The sequence below is a fragment of the Panthera pardus genome, unplaced genomic scaffold (assembly GCF_024362965.1).
Source record: "Panthera pardus isolate Hobbes unplaced genomic scaffold, ASM2436296v1 HiC_scaffold_25, whole genome shotgun sequence".
Classification (NCBI taxonomy): domain Eukaryota; kingdom Metazoa; phylum Chordata; class Mammalia; order Carnivora; family Felidae; genus Panthera; species Panthera pardus.
This window is the reverse complement of record NW_026526821.1, coordinates 35,342,215-35,359,493: the sequence shown is the minus strand read 5'-3', so window position 1 is coordinate 35,359,493 and position 17,279 is coordinate 35,342,215. Positions and strand designations below refer to the sequence as shown.

Below are 17,279 nucleotides of genomic sequence, written 5' to 3'. Positions count from 1 at the left end.
CACACTAGCTCGTTTTCTTTCAAAAATTAGAAAAAAAAATGTCCTTTGATCGGATGAGGAGCCATTTGGAATTCTTGAGAATTGGCCATCCCAATGTGGTGCTACATTAATAGCCATAATTTTCCATGGGATATTAGTGCTGAAAGACATATGGTCTAACCCCATTGTCTTCCAGACCAGCAAACAGGGAACCAGAGAAATTTCACAGAAACCAGTTCAAATGATACATAGGAGAAAAAGAAAAACACGTATATCGACAAATGCATCACATTTGGGTGTCAACCAGAATGAGCCTGTTTCGTTGTCATTTGGAGGCAGGGGAAATGTGTGGGGGCACGAATAAGCCTCCTTTAGAAATAACGAAGGGCTCATTTATGAAAAAGGCAAAAAGTCTGCTGGAAAGTATATACTCTGACGGATGGTAAATGTGTTTTCATTTTTTATTAGAGAAGTTGGAAGTTTAATTTCAATATTGACGGTAACATCATTTTCTCTGCTTTGTTCAGGGGAACACACAGAATCAATTTGTACAAGCATATACAACAATTCAGTTGGTGTTTTGTGTCCTAAAATCAGTAATCTGATTAGTTCTAGACTACCAAGTTTCCATGCGCTCCTCCTGGCTTGGGCGGCATGGCTTGATTCCCCGCAGAATACTTTTTCATGCACTGTCTGCAACACAACTATGGCAGGCTTAAAGACCATGCAGATTAACACTGTAGCAAATTGTTTTGATATTTAACAGACGTAAAAAGGTTATTTCCTGATATGAAATTCTGAAAATCTGCATAAATATTTTTGTGTAAAATTAAATTAGTTATGTATTTTTTTGAAACTAGAACTTGAAGTATCAAGAATGCCCACATAATTCATATACACATATATATAGACTTTTTCATTATGCTAAAAGTCTTCATAGTCAAATTATATTCTGTGCCATTTTATTAAACCAGTATTTATTTGGCATTAGGTTAACTGTATCTGTATGGATTAGTCTTAACTGGTGCTTGTGTATCATGCAAACATAGTTCTGGTATTCCTGTTTACTAATCTCATCATGTGGCAATACGTAGATGATTTTGCTCTAACAGTGTGAAGTAGGAGTATAAATATTTTATACATGGTCACATTTACAAACGTTTGCCAATTACCACTTCACGATCTTTATGGTGTAATAGTGTATTATAATGTCTGGAATCGGCAGAAGCAATTCCTATAAAGCAATATCAGATGTAAACTTTCTTAACATGTGCCTAACAGAGTTCTCCCTTGAGCACTGATGAGTTTTGGCACAGGTACACTGTTCTACTGTTTTTTATTCTAATAATTTCCACAACTTTTACAGGAACTTAGCTTCTTACGGCATGGCAGAGACATGGCACTTACTGATGAGGTAACTCAGATGTAGAAAAATTCTGCAAAATTTGTCTAGCAGACTGCCACTTCTGCTGATGAATTTGTAGACAGAGTTGGTTTTTTTCCCCCTAGTGCATGCACTTGATATTCAATCGCTAGTGCACTATTTTTGCTGCAGCTCAAACATGTCCTAATGCATCACAGAGCAGAGTTGTGGACACCAAGCTCATTCACGTGTGATGGTATTTTATAGCAAACATGTTTAAGTTGTAATATCAAGGGTGAAACTCTGCCTTATTGGGCTAGTAATTTGGGTGGGTTGGGAGCTACTTATGGTTGGCCAAGGAGATCCAATACTCAAAATGTTAAATAGAAATATGTAAGTCTTGGTGGTTTCAGGTAACATCTTGGCTGGGCGTAAAGGAAACCCACAGACAGCAGCCTTCTTGCGTGAACTCTGTGTTGGGAAGCTTGGGGGTGATCTTTTGATGCTGTGTGGTTTTGGGGCTTCAGTTTGCGTTCTGGAGTTTCACACTACTGTTGCTGGTCTGCGGTCCATCTCGGCTTCCAACTTCACCATCTGCTGCATCTCCTTCGCCTGTAACATCAGAAACATGGCCTTACGTGTTGAAATTCTCACTCAAAGGCATGTAGCCGCCCCGGCCTCTCTTCTCCCGTAAATTCCATGCTGTCACTATGTCCCTTGCTACTCAAAGTGAGGTCTGTGGACCAGGACCTTGTGAGAAATGCACAACCTTGGACTCCAAGGGACTCCATCCCACACCTACTGGATCAGAATGTGCATGTTGACAAGATCTTTAAGATATTTGGATGCACATTAAAGCTTGTGAAGAACTAGTTCTCCATAGCACTAGGAAAACCATTTGAAAAGAGGCTAAGCCAGGCCTTCAATAGACTACCTCACATCAAACCGTTTGATTTAGATTCTACAGATGGACATGTTGCCTTGGCTGTGTATAATTTGAACTTTTAGAACAGGTGTTTCTTATGCACAGTATTTTCCCCAAATAGCCTGAAATTTAGTTAACTCTCTAAGAATCTGATGGAGAAATTTAGTTGGGAGCATATCACATTGATTTGGCTGGAGTACCTTGCAAATACAACATCACAGGAATGTGTAGGGTTCCTGGAATCCTATTGTCCAAAAATTATCCCTCTGGGTTCTCACTTCAAGGTAAGTTTTTATGGGCTTCCCCAGGAAGTAAGCCATGGTGAACTTGGTCTCCTGAATTAAGACTGTTACTAAGACAACCAGGGGGTTTGGGAGGTAGAAAGGAGTCAGATGGGGGCAGACAGATTCTGTGTTTGGCAGTATAGGGAAAATTAATTGGCTTATTTCAACATTTACTTTCCAGCTGGTTCCTGGAAGCTTATGCCCAGGCCAACCCATGTAATTTTTGAGGGAATAAGAAAGCATCCCTTTCCTCTTTGTGTGACATGCCACTTTGAAATAAAGGACATTTCAGAATGGAAACATGGTAAAGACATAACTCAGAGGAGGACTCTGAAGTGTGTTGATGTTACTACTCAGGTCTGCTTAGGTATTCCAACTAAATAGAAGGTCAATGGGGGGGGGGGGTTGGTCAAATCTGAACATCATCCAATAAGCATCTAGAGGTCCAAAGAGGCCCTGTTACAAAACCAGTATGACCCATGGACCATTTTCTTATTATTTTTATATTGTGGCTTCAAGTTTCCTTTTGGCAAAGAGGATAGAGTAGTACCAAAGAATTTTATCTTTCTGCTCAAATATGGGATGGACGGTTCCCTCTACCTAGATATTCTTCTATGCCTGAAGTATACTAATACTCTAATAGAGAAATGAAGAAATGGAGAAAAATATACAAACATGAAACCATGACACAAACGGTATTCATAAGAGAGGACAGTGAAACATTATCAGCACTAGAAATTAAATACTTTTATGTTCAATAAATAGTAACAAAAGATTCCCTGTGCTTCTCCCCTTTTAGCATTTAAAGGCACTACTGAACACGGTCATAGAATGAAGAATCATATGACAATAAAGGACTATTCTCAGAGCTAAGTTCTCATAGAAGCAGGGTGACCATGCATTCCCATTTGGACAGTTCCAGTTTATGCCTGTAGTCCTGGCAATTATGAACATCACCCTCTTTCCCTCTCAAAATGATCCTGGTTCAGATAATAAATTATACGGTCACCTTACTTATAAGAGGTGATTAGGGTCCTTGGCAGACCAGATCTAGCAGAAAGCATGACAAGGGTCATAACACTCTATAATGTTTCTGCACACAGACCATAACTCTGTCATTAAAAAAGCACCAATGAACTTTCTAGGAGGGTGCTTTAAAATTAATTGCAGTCATATTAATGTTTGGGAGAGATCTGACCTCGTGACCCAGAGTTAGCTGTGGTCAGTCCAAATGACAGTCATATATCACTGTTCTTGATGTGTAGGTATATCGTTATTAGCATGACTTGAGTTTCCTAGGTCTGTAGTAGGAAACGTTGGTTCAAACTCCCTCAGAAATCATTCTCTAAAGATTTTGGGCATGTCAGTTTGTATATTACATCAGAAGTCCAAGCATGACATGATCAAACTTTTACATCCAAAACCTTGAGATACTACTTAGCTATGAGCAGATATGAATCATAAATGGAGATCGCCCCGAGAACACTAGCATAGCTGAGAAGGAAAGCAATGTCTTGCTGATTAGAGTTTCAGTCCTACCTTGCGTTTGGGACACTGCATGGCAGGATTTCAATAGCTGTTTGTACAAAAATAGTAATGTCAAAATTGAGTCATACATATAAAACAAAATAAATGAATACTGAAGTGAACTTGAAAAATGAATGTAAAACCATATACAGAAAAGCAAAAAAGCTAAGAATATAACATGTATACACCCATCAGTGACAAACTCTCCCCAAATTGATCTCAACAGAAAAAAAAAAGAACAAAACAAACAACTGATGCCTAAGAGCCCAGACTGTGCTTCTCTTCCTCAGCAGTGATTGGAGGGGGGAGAACCCACCTTTTAGCAAGAACCCTCACTTTATTAAATGGTAGGGTTGATGACAAAAATCAATTTTTAAAGCTTGGGTGTGAAAGTAATGGAGCTGTTGATGTTTGGAATGGTACATGTGAGGACGATGAGATACTTGGGAAAACTTAGTAGAAAACGAGTCCCTGACCTTTTGGACTTTTAAATGAAGCATTGGCTGACCAAGTAGACAAGGCCATTAGATGGCTTAAAAAGAACACAGGAGGTTAGGATCTAGAATCAGGGCCAAAATATATTAAAACTTGACTTGTTTCTGCCAGTGCCCTCAACGCTGGTGTAGCTAATTAAGGAGATCCATTCCACACTCTGCTTTGCAGGGATGGGGTGAGCCTCTGGGAGTTGGGTCATAAGGAAGCAGTAAGAAGCCTTAAAGGGAGATATAAGGGATGAATGTTAAAATTATTTTATCTTTGGCTTAGAAGCAGAAAGTAGTCTTTGGGTTTAACAAAGGTTTGGGAGACTGTTCTAAAAATTTAGGATGTCTGGAAATAAGGGAACTTTTCTGCCAATGAAGTGTTTAATTGGCTATGAAGGGAGCTCTCCTACCTGGTTCCAGCCCATGCCTATTATGAGGGAAGAAATGGAGTCACTCACTCTATCTTTTGCACTATGCCTGGGACAGTGTTGTAACACACAGAGTAACTGAGAGCTCTCTGACTGTTAAGTTCCAAACAAAACCACACTAGAAAGATCTGGGACTGGATTTTTTACTGAACAGGCCATGTTTTGGTAAAGCAAAGCTTAACACAGAAATTCAAGTCCAAATTCTACCTTTTCTGGAAGCATCAATAGGATACTGTGAACTTCTTGTCATAGAATCTCACTGAATCTTCATCAAATCTCAAGCTTTCTCATATTCTATGCTTTCCTAAGCTTCTGTGACTCAAAGTATCAGTTGTGGGTGGTAGACACTGCTTACAACATATTGAAATGCATTATATCAATTTTTGGATCAAAAAGCCACTATACTCCCAATATTATCAAGCCAGTTATCACTAATCCATTATATTTTAATGCAAGAACTCTGGGGTGGTTTGAATTACCCATGTATTAGGATAAAAGCTCCAAGTGATTTTTTTTTTATTATGTACTTTGGCTCTGAAATAAAAAACACTAGGTAAGCATATTCTCTAGCTCTGATATTCACCACTATTGTAGTAATGAGTAATTTTTAGCACATTTACATTCTTTAGTCAAACTTGTTGCTAAGCAACACAGTGATTTCCAAGGAGTTTCTTAATTTAGTTAACTGCCTTACCTTCATTTTGCCTTCTTCTGAGAGGCATCGTTATCCCCACCCAGCCCTGAATCACAGAAATAGGTTCTAACATTTTGGAGATGGTGGCTTTACCTTTATTCATATTCCCATTTTGCCCATGGGAACACTTCCTGAGAAGTGCTTTAAGACCAACAACATAAGCTAGGTAACTCGTACCACAACGTGATGTATCTATGAGATGGTCAAATGAATTGGACCCACAGGACAATAAAACATTTATTGTCCCCCTTGAGGATCTGTGGACTATTCATGAATAGAAAAGCATTTAGCTGAAAAGGAAATGTGAAACATAACTCAGAAGTATGTTGATGAATAAAACTTCTGTCCACCAAAAAGTAACAAATCTGAAACCAGAAGTTGGATTTACTTGTTACCCAACTGCAATACAAAAAGAGAAGATTTAAGGGTTTTGTTTTACTTTCTAAAAGATACATTTTAGCATAATTCCAATCGAAGTGTTTTTCAAAAGGAGCCATTTACTCTGAGAAATACATCTTAAAGAGGATTGCTTTGTAGATGAGGAAATAGGAAAGAACAATGTAGTACACGTTTCATCAAAACCTCTTGACAGTTCCTAGATAGAAGTAAATTATCTAGATAAAAAAACTTCCAAACCAGCATACCTAAAAACTGAAATTTGAACTAAGATAGACTCAAATTTAACCTGCCATGGAGGGTCATTTTGTCTTATAAGCTGGTGGTAGTGCCATCATACTGAAATGAGACTGGATGGCCAATGGACTGTAGCCCATTTGGGAAGGACCCCACCTGCACTATTCTTCGGGTAAACATACATATATATCTTGGTGTTGGTATATGCCCGATGGCTAACTAAAGAGTTGGGTTTGGGGTAACTATGTGCCTTGCTGGGAAAAAACAAAAACAAAAAAAATACCAAGAATATGGTATCCACTCACGTTAGGTGGCTTGTAGAGTTTTGGGCAGCTCCTTTCCTTGGGTCCTGCTAGTAAGCCCTAAGATGGTTTTATGACTTTTAAGACTGAGGTTGAAACCAGGTGGTTTCTCTCATCTGCTTTTAAATAGACTATCACATGTGCCTAGGTTGCAAATTACAAAGCTCTAAATGAAAATGGAGACATAATTTGTAACCTCTGTTTTCTCCTCTCAGGGACATCACTATTAGAATCATCACAATCTATTCCAAAGACGACTTCAGAGTCTCTTCCTCCCATGGCTACATTCCTCTCCCACTTCAGAAAAGGGTACTTTCTGTTCTTGTTTGATGCAATGGGGAAAATACAGTAAAAGGGATCACATCCTAGCCACCCTTCCATGCTGCTACTCAGGCTATGGGTTTTAGCAGAAGGGTCACTATCTGCAGGTATGGCATCCACCCCCAAACCTGGCTGGCTGTCTATGTCTTTTTATGCCCTTTAGGTAAAATACCTGCTCATTCTGTTTCTCTAGGAACTCCAGGTGTTCAAGCTGGACTTTTTTCAACTGATCCATTTCTTTGGACTGTTTCATGGCGAGCTGCAAAAAAAAAAAAAAAAAAAAAAAAAATCGGATAAACTTTGGATGGAAGAGGTATGACCGTTAAGTTTACAATTTAACCCAGGGAGATAATTATTTAAACAAATCATGAAAAGTAGTCTGACAACTGGAAGAGTATAACCCCCTAATTCTTACTGGGAAGATCTTTCCTGCTAAAATAATAGAGTACTTAGGTGCAATTAAAACTTGGCTCCCTTTTCCATATAAAATAATGCCAAATTAATATCTTAAAGATTTTAGTAATAGATTATTTAGTTCTCAGGGAGCAGACAAGAGAGGCTAGAATGTTTACAGAAAAATCAAATTAAACAAATTAGCCAGAAGTCTGATATCTAAGCGTGAGTTATTGTTTACAGTGCCAAGAGAATTATAAAATACTTACTCTCTTTCTTTCTTCCAGAAACTTTTTGGTGTTGCTGCTATTTAACTCCCTGACTCTCCTAAAAGTAATAGGTACAAATATCAGTTGGCAGCTGACATTGAATAGAATTAACATACTATTAAAGTCCTATTCCATTTAATTATATGGATGGAATTACCACTTTTCCTAATTTTTGTGGAATTTTGAAACCTATACAATGGAAAATACAAACATCTTTGTATCCAGTCAGATTACTCAATATTAATGTTTTGCCATATTTGTCTTGTATTTTTAAAGGAAACAAAGTGTTAGAGATATAATTAAAGCCCCTTTTGTATTTTTCCTGATTCCAGTTTCTTTCTCTCTGGACATAACCACTATTTTGAATTTGGTGTGGACCTTCCCATCTATGTTTTAATATTTTTATTCCAAGGGCGCCTGGGTGGCTAAGTTGGTTGAGCATCCAACCTCGGCTCAGGTCATGATCTCATGGTCTGTGAGTTCGAGCCCTGCGTCGGGCTCTGTGCCGACAGCTCAGAGCCTGGAGCCTGTTTCGGATTCTGTGTCTCCTTCTCTCTCTGACCCTCCCCCATTCATGCTCTTTCTCTGTCTCAAAAAAATAAATAAACGTTAAAAAAATTTTTTTAATAACACATACAGGTGTTTCTCAAATTTTCATGCACCTACAAATCTAGTGGAGATATTGTCAAAACCACTGATTGCTGGGCCCACCCCCAGGGGGTCTGATTTAGTGGGTTTGGGGTGGGGCCTGAGACTCTGCATTTGTAACCAGCTCACAAGTGATGCTGCAGGTCTGTATTGTTTTGTGTATTTTCCAAATTTACCGAAATGGTAACATATTCTGGGTTTATTCATGTAACTCACTACTTAACCTAGAATTTAGAGATACGGCTGTGTTTAAAAGCACCTCATTATTTTCATATGCCATATGGGTTTTTCCATTTATGAAGAGACTAGAATATTTCTAGTTGGCCATCAATGACAAATGGTAATGATCCGGTGCACAGGATCCTGTGATGTGTGGCACAGGGGCTATTGATTAAATAAGTATAGTGTGTATCTTCTTGTGCATATGAGCAAGGATTTCTCTACGGTATAGACCTAGATTTGCAGGTTGGTAGGGAATGAATGGCTTCACCTTTACTCCAAAGCACTTGTCCTTATTTGCACTCACAACCAGTGTCTGAATGCTACTTTTCTGCATGTCTTTGCCTGCTCTTGGTACTACCAGGCATTTACTTTTGTGTCAGTTAGTTTTGTGACATGGCATCATTACCAGGGAGGCTGTAGCGATTCTTCATGACTGAATAGACCTCTGAGTGAATTTCTCTAATAGCTAGAGGTCTATTGTGGTTATCTTGTTATTTTTCAGTCAATTTTGGACATTTATATTTTCCTGGGCAATTGTCCATTCAAGTTTTCAGACTCACTGGTAGTATTCTCTATAGTAGTCTTCATTTTCAACAATATTATTTCTGCAGTTATGCCTCCTTTTTAGACCTAAGATTACTAACTTGTGCTCTTTTTTCTTCTTGCACAGTCCTGCTGGAGGTTCACTGATCTCCTGGGGTTTGTTTTTTCAAAAAGTAAGCCTTTGTTTTTGCTGACCATCCCTATTACTTTTTGTTTTCTACTCTGATACTCTTTTATTTCTCCCCACCTGCAATCTTTGGGTTTACTCTAATTTTATTACTCTAATTTGGGCATTTCTAATTTTATACTCTCTTGGGTATGTAACTCATTAGTTTGCATTTATTTAAAAAACTCTATACAGCTAGGCTATAATTTTCACTCTAAATATCACTTAAGCTACCTGCTTTTCTTAAGGTGAAAACAAGATAGCGGCACCTGGGTGGCTCAGTTGGTTAAGCTTCCGACTTTGGCTCAGGTCATAATCCCATGGTTCATTGGTTCGGGACCTGTGTTGGGCTCTGTGCTGACAGCTCAAGGCCTGCTTCAGATTCCGTGTCTCCCTCTCTCTCTGCCCCTCCCCTGCTTGCATTCTCTCTCTCAAAAATAATCATTAAAAATTTTTTAAAAAAAGGTGAAAATAGTATAGCAACTTTCAAATATATAATACATTACTCTTAGCTATAGTCACCATGCTGGATATTAGATCCCCAGAACTTAATCCTCTTATAACTGGAAGCTTGTTCCTTTTAACCAACATTTTCCCATTTCTCCACCCCGTTAATTCCTGGAAACCAACATTTTATCTGCTGTTATGAGCTTGGTTTTTTTTAGATTTCATACATAAGTGAAATCATACAGTATTTGTCTTTCTCTGACTTATTTCACTTAACATTATGCCCTCAAGGTCCACCCACGTTGTCACAAATGCCAAGATTTCCTTTTTTTTTTAATGGCTGGATAACATTCATGCACACATGTACATGGAAAATCATTTTTTCTTTATCCATTCATCGGCACTTGGGTTCTTTCCATGTCTTGGCTATTTGAATAATGCTGCAATGAACATAGGGGTGCAGATATCTCTTTGATATAGTGATTTCAGTTCCTTCAGATAGATACTGAGAAGTAGGGTTGTAAGATCATATGGTATTTCTATTTTTAAGGAAGCTCCATATTGTTTAATAGTGGCTGCACCAATTTACGTGGTGCCAACAGAGCAGAAATGTTGTCTTTTCTCTACATCGTCACCAACAGTTGTTCTCTCTTGTCTTTTTGATAAATAGCCATACTAACAGGTATGAGGTTTTATTTCACTGTAGTTTTGATTTGCATCTCCCTGATGATTAGTGATCTTGACCCCTTTTCATGTATCTGTTGGCCATTTGTATGTTTTCTTTGGAAAAATGTCTATTCAGGTCCTCTGTCATTTTAAAATCAGGTTGTTTTGTTGTGAGTTGTAGGAGTTCCTTATATATATTTGGATATTAATCCCTGATACATGGTTTATAAATATTTTTCCCATTCTGTAGGTTCCCTCTTGATTTTGTTGATTGTTTCTTTTGCTATATGGTTTAGCTACCTTCCACACATTGATAGAGAGTATTTGTATTGTCATTCAGTTATAAATATTGCCTAATTTCTGTTGAAATGTCTTCAACTCAGAAATGGTGTTTTTCAGTTCCTTTTTGTTTTTTGTTTTGTTTTTCAGTTTATATATATCTTTCATAGCTATCTGCTTATAAATTTTTAATTTCATTTCTAAGTTCTTTCTTAAAGTGGACACACAATGCATGTGTTTAGAAGACAACCATTTTGCACCCAGAAATTATTTAAAAAACCAGCCATTTGTAGATGTTTTAGAACCACCTATCACTGGAGACAGAGTTATAATAAACAAGTATATTACATCAAAGTAAAAAAATTAAAAACAAAGTGGACGGAAGTCCACTTTGTAACATACTTGAAAAAAATGAAAAAGAGCTGTTTAATAATTAGCACATTTACCCTTCTGAATTCTGTATTTCACTTTGGACAGTCGAAAATAATTCAAATTGATGAGGTTTTATAATGGCTGGAATATTCTGTTTTTGAGCTAAAGTAGACAATGCCATTCCCGTGTATCTAAGGCTCTTAAAAACTCCTTTTCTGAGAATACATAAACTAGACCCACAATAGGATGTTGCAAATAAGTATTGATTAAGCTAAGTAATAATTTCCCTAGATACTCCACATTGATTGGGAAATTTCTGAGGCCAACATTTTAAAAAGTCAATTCATTTCCAGGTCATGCTACTGTGAAATTCCATGTCCTATTGATGACCCATTCTCAATTGTACTTAATTCAACAAAACTTCAGTATGAAAATGCACTGGATGGTATTACACTTTATACCTGATTGTATTTCAAGTTTAATATCATTATTAATAATGGCAAAAAAAAAATCAATGAAATTGAGGAAGTTGGACAGCAAATCTTGCCCTGTTCAAAACAAAGAGGAAACATCAGGTACCCACAAAAGTCCATGTAAGTGAAACATGGGTGCTTTCCTCTGCAGCTGCAAAGTTCTCCAACAACTCAGCTAAGGGAGAGTTAAGTGACTTGAAGCCCTAAACATGCTCATGTCTCAGTCCCAAGAGATAATCTTCACTTTGCTCTGTATTTTGCGATCACTGGGAATCAAGTGCTGTTTATTCCCTCTCTTGGATAACAGGACTATTGATGTCCTCTCAAATCCCCTACACTGCCTTTGCCTAAAGGGCTTGCATCTGGGACCTTCCCTGGAGGTCACATAAACCTTCCCCAGCTCCAGGAGGCCAATGACTGACTAACACAGAAGTACGAAAGCCAGACCCCCCTGGTTTAAAGAGATGTGTGGTACAGATCTTACTACAGAGCTTAAGATCAGCCTAAAGAGGGACTGTCGCTGAGAACAACATATCCTTGCTTAGTCCCTGCCTTTGACCCTTCCTACTTCTCCTACTACTCTTTTCTGAAGATCCCTTTCTCAGTAAATGACATGCACCTAAATTCTTGTCTTGGTTTCGATTTCTAAAAAAAACCAACCAAGATAAGGTCAAGCCAGAAAATCTGACTAGGGACTTTGGAGATGATCCCTGATATCAAGGACAGCACAGGGCAAATCAAAGGAAGACCTTCCTCCTACACCACTATTCAGAACCACCCAACCAGACTGGGCTTATACCTGAGCAGGTGAGATGCTTGTGGGATGGATGACCCAATGGAATGTGGGAAGGATATTTTGCCATATTTTATATAATTTTGTTTGTATATGAGCACACATATACTGAATGTAAATTCAATTGATTGTTTTACTGGTGGTAGTAAGCAATCAGAAGACAACCATTCTATAGTAACAGTAAATCTTCACAGCAGTTATAATAGCCGAATCCTTAGTCAAAACTCACAAGGATTTTGTATTTCAAATGTGAGTATGTGTGCATGCACACACATACACATTACTGAGTCTATGCCTCCTAGTCAATGCTACATGCCCACAGTGAATGTTCTCAGACTTACCTTTCCCGTTCTGCTTTATTCTTGATAGATTTATCTTGGCTGATGGCTTTGCTATTTTCCATAGAAATCTTAGCCTGGTGTGCTCGCATTTCCTTGCTTTCCCTAAGTATTAAAAAGAAAACAAACAGGGGTGGGGTGGGGGAAATGGGAAGTTAGTGTTTATCAGATTCAGAGTTTCAGTTAGGGAAGATGAAAAAGTCCTAGAGATGGATGGTGGTGATGGCTGCGTAACAGTGTGAATGTACCTGATGCCACACAGTTAAAAACAGTTAAAATGGCAAATTTTATGTTATGGACATGGAACTATAAGAAAATAATAAATAGGGGCATCTGGGTGGCTCATTTGGTTGAGCGTCTGACTCTGGATTTCAGCTCAGGTCATGATCCCAGGGTCATGGGATTGTGTCCCGCATGGGGCTCAGGGCTGACAGCATGGAGCCTGCTTAAAAGATTCTCTCCCTCTCCCCCACTCGTGCTCTAAAATAAAAAATAAATAAATTCATCCAACCATTCATTCATTCTACATATAACAGTCCCACTGTTGTTTTTTTCCCCATTATTGAGCTCATTTCCCCATTCTCACTTTTTCCCCCCATTATTATTATTATTTTTTTTAACGTTTATTTATTTTTGAGACAGAGAGAGACAGAGCATGAACAGGGGAGGGGCAGAGAGAGAGAGGGAGACACAGAATCTGAAACAGGCTCCAGGCTCTGAGCGGTCAGCCCAGAGCCCGACGCGGGGCTCGAACTGACGGACCGTGAGATCATGACCTGAGCCGAAGTCGGACGCTTAACCGACCGAGCCACCCAGGCGCCCCTTTCCCCCCATTATTGAGCTCATCAAGTTATTTTGTATCCTGTGAAAAGGCAGGAAAGAGCCTGAATCCATGAGATGTGGAAGTGGGTTACCTACTGAGAAAGTAACAGTGATGAAATGGGATGAAGAGACATTATGTTTGCCCATAAAAATATAAAGATTTCTGAGCTTTGCCCTACATTTCTTGGGACCAGATGGTCTGGAAGAGAGACAGGATGTTGTGACCCTCACAAGTGACCTTCATGTTTTCTGACGGCTCATGGGAATGAAGGAGACTAAATGATTTCAAATAAGCACAGGAAGTAAGAAGAAAAGGTTGTTAACATAAGGCCACTGATGACCGCGTGTGCCAGAATGTCTGTGTGCACATGACAAAGACTCCTGGGTTACTTATGTGTGTATTAAAGGTATACAATTTAGAACACTGAAATGAGTATTATTAACAGAGAGTTTTTTCTGGAACCTAGGGGGGTCTCCTTGAATCCCTGGCTGGAAATGAGTGACCAAGGAATCAGGTGTTCTAAGTAGTATCTATACTATATCAAAAGGGATAGATAACACTGATCCCCCAGATGCAGGAATATGCATAGAAACTCCTAGGCCCAAGAAAATGGCTCTCAAATTCTTCCTCAATTTAGTGTTTGTAAATCAACCATTTCTTTATTCATTCATTCGACAAGCATTTCTCAATGACCAAATGTTGCTGACCAGTATTAAAAAGGCAGTATTTTTATTTTGAAAGAGAGAGAGTGAGCTAGCAGGGGAGGGGTAGACAGAGGGAGAGAGAATCCCAAGCAAGCTCCGCACTGTCAGCATGCAGCCCAACATGGAGCTTGATCCCACGACTCTGTGATCATGACCTGAGCTGAAATCAAGAGTCATACGCTTAACCAACTGAGCCCCAAGAAGGCCAGATTTTTTAACCAAGAGCCACAGCTGTGATGGTGAAGAATGCACACAACCACAGGGTGCTTGAGAAAAGCTTAAACACTGCTGTTACTTGGGAAAACGCCCCTGCCGTGCATTTATTTTTTTAAGGTAAATTAGTAAATAGCTTATGCTCTCTTCAAATAACTTCCTAAGCAATGCAAGAATTACTTTTTTTTCTTTTGGACAATGCCTACTGTTGAGGCTAACTTCTTTTCTTTATTCAACTACAAGAGAGATTAGAATGGAGTGCCTCAGCCTGTGAAGTATCATTGAGTGAGGGTAAGATACCTACAATCTGGTATTGCAGCAGGGGTCAAAGGCAGGGTACTGAACAGACCTTTTTGTGTACCAAATCAACAGCATCTCTAAGGGAAAAAAGAAAGACAACTTCTAATCCTATACAACTTAATAGAATGCTTTAAAATTGATAGGGTATAGGACATGAACCTACAGCAAACTTAGCATGGTATACCTCATTTTCTTGCTTTGAAAGAGAAAATTGGGAACTATGGCAAAATGCTTCACATTCTCAGGGCTGCATCTGTCACTCCAAAATGAGGCTGGGAATTCATGAATGCACCCAGATAATTTATGCAGTTAGCGTTTAAAATTTTTTGTTTGCTTTGTTTGTATAATGCTTTTCTATTCTCTACTCTTTTGTGTATATCAATAGATCCTAACAGTGGCATACAGCAGGCATGAAGGGAGAAGCTAACAAGCTGTAACAAAGCTGGGATAAAAAGACGTAATTGACATCAACACTCTTCTGCCCCGGGTGAAAGTCCAGTTCATCATTTGCGGTATTTTAAATGCGATATTCCATTTGCTGAAGCTGGAAGAAACCCATATAAACTGATACTTCTTTGCTGTTTCTTGATTAGGCCTCTCTTTCTAAAATTCCCAGAATTCCTAATAATGTAAAGGGTCTCACCACATTTAGCCAGGGAGTGACCAGATCCAATCTGAGGCAGGAGCTGAACTGGTTGGTTTCTGTCTCCTGCTGTGTCTTCCTTTCCTACGAGGCTCCAGGCCACTTTCCAAAGGCCATTGTTAGCCTTACCACCCAGTGGAGCCTCCATGACCCCTCCGGAAGCAGCCGAGCTCCTTTGTTCTGTGCTGCTTTTTAGTGTGCATCCTATACTATTTGGAATTCAACTTAATTGTTCATGTGAGCGTTAATACCTTGCCAACACTTAAAAAATTTTTTAATGTTCATTCATCTTTGAGAGAGAGAGGGAGGGAGAGGGAGATACAGAATCCGAACAAAGCAGGCTCCAGGCTTTGAGCCATCAGCGAGCCCGACGCAGGGCTTGAACCCATGAACCCTAAGATCATGACTTGAGCCAAGGCTGGACACTTAGCCAACTGAGCCACCCAGGTGCCCCAACCTTGCTAACACTTGTAAGCACTTTGATGGCAGAGGCCATTTCTTATAGCTCATATTTCTTATCTCAACTGTATGACGTGATGTGTGTAACAGCTCAGTATCCTATGTCAAGTTGATCTTGTTTCCTACCTTGGCTCATACATACACTCAATCCTATTACAAAATTAGGAGTTCGCTTTGGAGAAGGCTCACTTGCCTACCTGTCATGGGACAGTTTTAGCTGCTGGGTTTGCTGCTCGTGGGCGTTGATCAGTAGCTTTCTCAGGAGCTCGCACTGCTGGCTGAGGTGCAGGTCCCGGATTTCTTGTTCCTCAGCACTGTGGGTGTTAATCATTTCTGACCATTCCTTTGTGTGCTGGGCCACTATCTCTTTGACCTGTGTGGGGAAAAGGGGATGGTACCACTTGGAACTGTCACAGATCCGGTATGAACTGAAAACACAGCATCAGTCCTGTATTTCAAATCTCACCTACCAATTTGGTTGGTGAATCAGTAGATACTACAACAATAAAAAAAAAACAAAAACAGGTACTAATCCATGGGAATCAGGAGATCACAGCTTATTAAAATAATCGATCACTTTGGGTCTAAATATTCAGCCGTGGACTGTGATTTCACTGCCTAACTTGTCCATGTTCCCTTTTGTCCAGACCTTGGGCTCCTTTACTGATTTGATCAGATTCTCCCCAGCAACTCATGCCTTTCCAGCTTCATGTCCACAAGGCCACAGGTCTGAATGAAGAGCTCTGTATTCTCTTATTCCTGGATCATGACTCACTGTGTCCACTCTAACAGATGCTGGGGTAGAAAGTCTTCCCCTCCCCACATCCATGCTCTTTGTAATGTGGTTTTGTACCTTCCCTCATATCAAGAGCTAGAATCCATTTCCCCACCTCCTGGAACCTGGCTGACCTTGTGAGTGGATTCAGCAAGGAGACAGTAGCAAATGTGGTGCAAGAGGAAGCTTGGAAAACGCTCCCCGTTCTGCTGTCTGGAACTCTGAGGCTACCCTGTGACAGAGACTGTGCTAGCCTGATGGAGGACGAGAAGTCATGTTGGAAAACGCAACCAGCAGCCAGCTAGCCGCCAGATATCTGAGTAGAGCCATCAAGCCCAGACACATGAGTGAGCCTAGTCAAAATCAGTAGAACTACCCAACTGAGTACAGCCCAAATTCTGACGCACTGAGTTTTAAACTAATAACTGGTAGTGGTCTTCAGCCACTACATTTTGACATGGCTTATTATGCAGCAAAAGCTAACTGATATCAATGCAAAAACTTTTACTTTCCTATTTGTGCAAAGCTTCTGAAAATCATGGCATGCTGCAGAGACATTAATTCTCAAACATTCCAGTTAAGAAGAGAGAAAGAGAGTGAAGAACAATTCTCCAAGACACATGGCTTACTGCCTATGTCACTTCAGGGTAGAATGGACACAAAATGCATAGCACCGAGAAGCTCAGCTTGAACAGTGGCGCTGCTCCACGCAGGCAGCAGGGCCACTGGGCTGGATGAGAGCTGCGTGTAGACTGGTTTGACCAAAAGCTAGAGCTGGGAGCTTTAAGAGTCCCCCTACCCTCTTTTATAACTAT

General features: G+C 39.6%; 1 protein-coding gene across 12 annotated transcripts in view; it reads right to left on the bottom strand.

Annotated features, from left to right (window-relative positions):
* Positions 1-426: 426 nt before the first annotated feature.
* The window catches only part of PLCB4 (phospholipase C beta 4), a 420,803-nt gene continuing 403,950 nt past the window's right edge, over positions 427-17,279 (bottom strand). For 11 of the 12 annotated variants that reach the window (XM_053890428.1, XM_053890431.1, XM_053890423.1 and 8 more), the window contains 6 exons: positions 15,887-16,062; positions 12,551-12,652; positions 7,601-7,658; positions 7,111-7,197; positions 4,091-4,127; positions 427-1,954 (listed from right to left, as the gene is read on the bottom strand). In XM_053890428.1, the coding sequence (XP_053746403.1) occupies positions 1,866-1,954; positions 4,091-4,127; positions 7,111-7,197; positions 7,601-7,658; positions 12,551-12,652; positions 15,887-16,062 (549 nt within the window). In that variant the 3' untranslated portion in view covers positions 427-1,865. The remainder of the gene's footprint in view (positions 1,955-4,090; positions 4,128-7,110; positions 7,198-7,600; positions 7,659-12,550; positions 12,653-15,886; positions 16,063-17,279) is intronic. The other variant, XM_053890434.1, reaches the window with a different exon arrangement.